General features: G+C 53.4%; 1 protein-coding gene across 1 annotated transcript in view; it reads left to right on the top strand.

Moving 5' to 3' along the window:
• The first annotated feature begins 5,585 nt into the window (after window positions 1–5,585).
• The window catches only part of LOC144247009 (uncharacterized), a 60,143-nt gene continuing 59,090 nt past the window's right edge, over window positions 5,586–6,638 (top strand). Inside the window, exon 1 of the mRNA XM_077786208.1 lies at window positions 5,586–5,670. Within this exon, the coding sequence (XP_077642334.1) occupies window positions 5,586–5,670 (85 nt within the window). The remainder of the gene's footprint in view (window positions 5,671–6,638) is intronic.

The raw sequence follows: 6,638 nt of genomic DNA, 5'->3' as shown, positions 1-6,638 counted from the left end.
ACCTAGGTACCGGATTATTATTTTTAGTGCTATAAACCTGCATTGCTTCAAGATTCGCCATCACAGTCCTTATTTGTGGTTCAGTGCATGGATGCCTGTCTGAATGAAAACAATGTTTGTGAGGCAGCTGAAGAGCTTAGACCTAAGAGATTAAAATTCTTGGGAGGAGGAAGAGGAAGACAGGATAAAATCCTGTTTCAATGGCTGTTTCATCAATCCTAGGATGCCAGAAGTATGGTAGACTACACCTGTCTTCAAATGTCATTTAATTACAGAAAAAGCCTCTACATTGCCAGACACCAGGACAAATTACTCGACACTGTGCCTCACAATTCATCAACATTAATTCTAGTGAGAGGTAGGACTTAGTTGCAGTCTGATAAGAGCAAATCAATATTGTGTGAATGGCAAGAAGAATTTGCTCATGAAATGAGCAAATGAGTATGTCCTACTCAATAATGAGCAAAATTTGTTTTTACGTGGAAGGAAGTAGACAGGGAGCAGTGCAGTATTTGGGTTTTATCCAGTGATAAAATGGGGCAAGAAGCTGTAACAACTTACCTGTTTTACAGAACACAAGTACTGATACAGCCAATAGTACACCCACACAAAGGGATCTTCAAGACATTCCTTTATTTCTTAACATGGCATGGGCAGAAAAATGCTGACATTTATCTGAACTGGAAGCCGTGTTCATCTCCTGTTTCTCCTTGAGCACACTGTGTGTTATTTGCAGATTTCAGTGCCCAGCCCATCAATCCTCTCTTGGCCATGTGCTAAGTGGCACAACTAGCAAAATACAGGTGTCAGCATAATCAGCCCAGCACTAATCCAGCACTGGTTGATGGTGCACAGGAGCACGAAATGGCTGGGGTTGGAAGGGACATTTAAAGGCCATCTCGTCCCATGCCCTGCAGTGAGCAGGGACAACTTTAACTAGGTCAGGCTGCTCAGAGCACGAGCTTGAATGTCTGCAGGGTTGGTGTCCACCTCTCTGGGCAACCTGTGCCAGGGTTTCAAAACCTATAGTGCAAAGAATGGCTTTCTTTTGTCTAGTCTGAATCAACCATCTTTTAGATTAAAACCAATCCCCCTCGCTCTGGGCACAAAAGGCCTTACTAAAAATTCTGTCCCATCAGTTTTGCAAGCCCCATTAAGGTACTGAAAGGCAGCAATCAGGTCTCCCTGGAATCTTGTCTCTTCCAGGCAGGACAGCCCCAGCTCTCCCAGCCTATCTCCAAAGCAGAAGGGCTCCAGCCCTCACAGCATTTTGTCCCTCCTCTGGACTAGACCCAACAGAACCATGTCCTTCCTGAGTTGGGGACCCAGAGCTGCATGCAGTACTCGGCTGTGGTGGAGACGGAGACAATGCAAAGCAACACGCTCCATTTCCAGAAGGCTTCAGAGCCTGTTTTTATTCTAGCATGCATGCTTTTTCTACATTCTGACAAAGCACATAAGTTTACACTTGACTCACTGGTCACAAGAGACAAGCAAAGTACTTATTGGAATAAGGCAGTTGCAGGTTTCTCTTATTCATCCTTCTTTCTTTCTTGGTTTGTATGTCAACGCCCTTGGTAGAAAATTCTTCCAGGGGTAAACATGGGTTCTCTTATCAAACTTCTCTGTGGCTCACCGAAGTCACTGTAAATTGTGGGAATCATTAAAATTAGAGGGTTTTGGGAAAGTTGCAAATGGCAGGCCTCAGAGTCAGCAGAACTGTGACTAAAGCTAGGCAGTAAGACTTGTCAGCAGAAAAATTACATAGGAAGTAGAAAAGTAAGGACAAATAAAACAATGGTCTGTGTATTAACACTTGGCTAGAATAACTCCCTAAGCTACAAAAAAAGTATATCTAGCAAGATAGTAGGAAGTTCTAAGCTTACTCATGGAGCTCTGTGCATTGGGTTTTAAGGCTTAAAATACAAATAGATATTGTATTGGAAAGAAGCAAGCATTTTTTTAAGCAAAGGTACATGTGCTTATAGTGGTTGGATAAATCTCTTGTCAGTATGTTTTTGCTTTGTATGACAGGTCAAAAGACTTTTACAGAACATTGTAACATTAAGTTCTTTGTTTGCTGCCGGGGATGTGAGCTGCTGGCATCTGCCCATTGTCACAACCATGCAATGAGACTGATGCTAGAAAAGAAACAGGTCGATTTGTGTTCCTCAGCAGTCCTGTCCCGTTCCTGATTTGTACACAGACCCCCAGCCAGCAATATAAAACATCTTCCACAGTACTCCAGGTGGAGTCTCACCAGAGCAGAGCGGTGCAATCACCTCCCTCAACCTGCTGGGCACTGTGCTTTGGATGCACATGGCTGGCTCATGTCCAGCCTCTCATCAGGCAGCAGCTCCAAGTCCTTCTTGGCCGGGCTGCTGTCCATCCCTTCATGCCCCGAGCTGTGAGATCAGCTGGGCTGGGACTGTGTCACAGCCCTTGGACAGAGCTGCTGGGCAGGATGAGCTCCTTTCCAAAGAAGGCAGATCCCACTCGCCCAGGCATCTCCAGCCTGAGGTCACAGAAGGCTCTGGGGTCACAGCAGGCTGAGGTCAGAGCAGGCTCTGAGGTCACAGAGGTCCCAGAGCCCCGTGGTTCCAGAGCACCACCACGCCCGAGCAGGCAGTGCTTGAGGCACAACTGCTCTGGCAGCAGGAGCGGTGGCAGCAGTGCTGGTGACATTACGACAGTGGTGGCAGCGAGAGCGGCGGGACTGGCACAGGGCAAGGCACCATGGCCCTTGCTCTGCACCTCCTCCTCCTGCTGCTCCTGGCCGTGGCCCTGCCTGCCAGGGATGCCAGGGCTGCTCCACTGGAAGTGCGGGGAGCAGGTGAGCTGGCAGCCTGGCTGCCCTTTCCCGGGACAGCGCTCCCTGCTCCCCGAGAAGAGCTGGGAATGGATTTCCCGTGGGCTTTAGGGAGGGTTTCCTCTGTGGGAGGGAGAGAGCCCCCATGGGCCCCAGGCTGCCCGAGTTTCCACTCCAGGGATGTTGCACAGGGCAAGGAAATTGTGTGGAGAGTGGCCAGGAGCCAGCCCAGAGCTCGCCAGGCCACTGTGCATCTTTGGCCTTGTCCATTGCCACCTGGCTCCCACAGTCTTACTGATCCCCTTGCAGTGCCCAGTTCCCTGAGGCCGAAGGGGATCCCTGCACAACATTGAAATGGGTCTGATCTTTGTTCCTTTCTAGACTGGGATGGTGACTTGGATGATTGGGAAATGCATGTGAATGATGGTTTGATGACCTTGGCAGATGCTGAAGGCAAGTTCTCAATGTACCTTTCCTGACAGAATAATCAGTGTCAATGTGGAGAGAGCTCCCCTCTGCCAAAATTCCTCTAAAAGTTGATGGGTTCAGGAAAATTTGCTCTACTCTTTTCTTCAGCCTTGAGTGATCCCACAGGCACATTGTCAGTGGGAGGAAGGAGCATTTAGCTGTCCATCTTCCTCCCGTGTGCAATGCCAGTGTCTCCTTCCCTGTGCTCTGTGCAGCCCCAGAGAAGAGCAGAGAGGGAAGGGGCCGGGCCCAGGGCTGTGCCCCGGGGCTGAGCCTTGGATGCAGCCTGAGGATATCCTACAGTGTCACAGGAGCTGTTCTGTCCTGCCTTTCTTTGCAGCTGAACCTGTTGGTAAAAATGATCTGGCTTCCCAACCCACGTTCAGGATTGAGCCTCTGGGAGATGCTGAGGGTAGGTCAAAGCCTTTCCCCCTGCGAGAGCTGCCAGCTCAGAGTCCAAATCTTGGCCAGGGGGGCATCGCTGCAGGTGCCAGGACAGAACCATGCACGTGTGTGCCCTCGCCCTGGGCCATCCCCTCACCGCTCCTGCAGCTCAGTGCTGCCCGTGCAGATCTGCAGAGATGGCAGAAGCTTCTGTGGCTGTTGGGTTACAGGTGTGGCTGCAGGGAGAACCTTCCCAGGTCCTTTGGTGGATGTTGCTTACAAGCCCAGCTTCCATCAGAGGGGTGAGTAGTCCCTGTTGACACCACAGGCTGAGCACAGGTTTTCTAAAATCCTCTGGGAAATGGAAATGTTTTGCTCTAAGGTCTTCCGACAGGCAACAGTAAAGCTCCAAGGTACAAGCCTCCTAAACATGAGCCCTCCTGTCTGTGTAATGGTTCCATGTGATCCAGTTGTGCTATTTCCGTGCTCCAGAGAAGGACCAAAAAGCTGTGCTGAAGGCTGAGTTTCCCAGAGGAAGCAGTGGCTTGTTGGCAGTCTCTGCTGCGGGAAGGGAGGCGCTGCCAGGCACAGTCACAGGAGGAAATTGCTGTGCCTCTGGGCCTGAGCCCTGCTGAGCCTTGAGCTGCCCTCTCTGCTGCTTGGCAGTGCAGGCACAGCCGGACAAGGCCGGCACAGCCCAGAGGAATTGTTATGCTCAGGGCACTCGGCTATTGAGCAGTCCTGATGGGGTCCCTCTGTGGGAGACACGTCCCGAAACCTGGGAGCGACTGCACGGGGTGCCCGTGGTGGGGAAAGGGCAGAGGGGGAGAGCAAGGCTCCAGGGTGTCCTGAGAGGGCCTGGGCATGAGCCCTGGGGCTGGGGGAGCAGTTCCAACAGAGTGGGGCAGAGAGGGAAGGAATGGTTTTGGCACTACATGCTGCACTTCTCCCCAGGACTTTAGGGACATTTCCCTCTGTGGGAGGGAGAGGGCCCCAGGGCCCTTGAGGTACTTCTGCCACCCCTCCAGGGATGTTGCACAGGGCCTGCAAAGAGGGTGGAGAGTGGCCAGGAGCCAGCCCAGCACTCCCCAGGCCCCTGTGCAGCTTTAGCTGTGTCCTTTCACTTCAGGCTCCCAGGGCCTTACCCAACCCCCTAGCAGTGCCCAGTTCCCACAGGAAGAGGGGGATCCCAGCTCACCATGGAAACGGTTCTGGTCTTTGCTCTCTTCTAGACTGGTATCGTGACATGGCTTACATGGAAAATCTGGTGAAGGACAGTTTGAAGAATGTAGATCGTGGTGGAGGCAAGTACTCCGTGTGCCTTTCCTGGCAGAATAATCAATGTCATTCTGACAAGAGCTCACTTATGATCCACTTCACTTAACATTATCTCAGGGTTAAAAGATTATGGAAGACTTGCCCTGCTCCCTTCTAGAGCCCAACAGGATTCCACAGGATCCATGTCAGTGGGAGGAAGGAGCATTTAGCTGTCCATCTTCCACCCATGTGCAATGCCAGTGTCTCCTTTCCTGTGCTCTGTGCAGCCCCAGAGAAGAGCAGAGAGGGAAGGGGCCGGGCCCAGGGCTGTCTGTGCCGCTAGGCTGAGCCTTTCACAGCTCCTTTGCCAGCCCCAGGGAGCCTGAGCTGCTCCTGCTGCTGCTGCCAAGCCCTGGCCCTGGCCGGGGCTGGGTTTAGAGCTGCTGGCAGCTCCAGGGAGTCCTTTCTGCCTCGACTGCCCTGCAAGGAGCTCCTTCCATCCCAGTGTGGGACCACCACAGGCTCGTGGTCCCCCTGCCCCTGCTCCTGAGTGGGAAGGCAGAGCTGAGGGAGTGCCTTGGAGGGCACCAATCACCCAGGGGCACTCACTGCCACTGCGGCCTGAAGGAGACGTGCAACACCTTTCTGTTAAGGTCCTCCTAGAGAGATGAACCAAGACAGAGAAGACAAGAAATCCCTGGAGGCAGCCAAACATCTGGAGAAGATGCTGAGTGATCTGGAGAGACGCCGTGGTGGGTTTATTTCCCTCCCCCTTCCCCTGGGACTCAGCAGCCGGGGCCTTTCCCTGCACATCTGGACAGGCCATGCCCAGCACAGCAGGAAGGGATCCATGGCAGCCTCGCTGCCCCGCTGCTGCTCTCACGGCTGCAGGGCTGTTTCCCAGCCTGGCCTGGCTGCAGCTTCTCCCCAGCCTCTGCAGGAAGACATTTGGCACCAGCTGACAGGGAGCCCCAACTATACCATTGTCCATGGACACCCTGAAACCCCCTGCAATTTCCCAGTCTTCAGGCAGACCAGGAGGGGTGATGGTTTGAGGAAGGGAAGGTCCTGTCCAATCCCAAAAGCTCATCTGATTTCCTGATGACTTTGAGCATGATTAGCTTATGAAAATGGAACCTGTCCAATGGGGAATAGTCCCATCTCATCCAGCTGTGCCTTTTCTTTCCCCAGAGATGAACCAAAATTCTGTACAGGAGGTGGCTGATCGAGAAAGAAGCAGTGGCCTAGTGCCAGCCTTTACTGCAGGAGGGCAGGCAGTTCCAGGCACTGGCACAGGAGGTAATTGCTCTGGTGTGTCCTGACAGGGCCTGGCTCTGTCCCCTGGGGCTGGGGGAGCTGTCCCAGGGCTGGGAGGGCCAGGGCTGGCAGGGGCTGCTCAGGGATGGGTTTGGCCCCTGTCCCTCCAAGCAGCGACGGCCCAAGCAGCTGCGCTGGCCCCGGGCTCTCCTGCCAGCCTGCTGGGCTTTGTTGGGGGGCACAGCCTGTGCCAAGGGGCGGCAAGGTGCCTGCAGGCCCCAGCTCTGGGCAAACAGAGAACGTCCTGGCCGTATGCACCGTGCTGCCAGCTCAGCAGTGCAGCACAGCGCGGGCTCACGCTCCCCATTGCTCCCACAGAAATGCCTGGCAAGTCTGATACAAACACCCAGAATGCACCGAGCAACCCAAGAGTTTTCTGCCCCCAGGATGTGCGCCGGTCCTG

The sequence above is a fragment of the Lonchura striata genome, chromosome 12 (assembly GCF_046129695.1).
Source record: "Lonchura striata isolate bLonStr1 chromosome 12, bLonStr1.mat, whole genome shotgun sequence".
In the NCBI taxonomy this organism is placed as follows: Eukaryota; Metazoa; Chordata; class Aves; order Passeriformes; family Estrildidae; genus Lonchura; species Lonchura striata.
The sequence above is the reverse complement of the archived record's forward strand: the minus strand, read 5'-3'. Positions and strand labels throughout refer to the sequence as shown.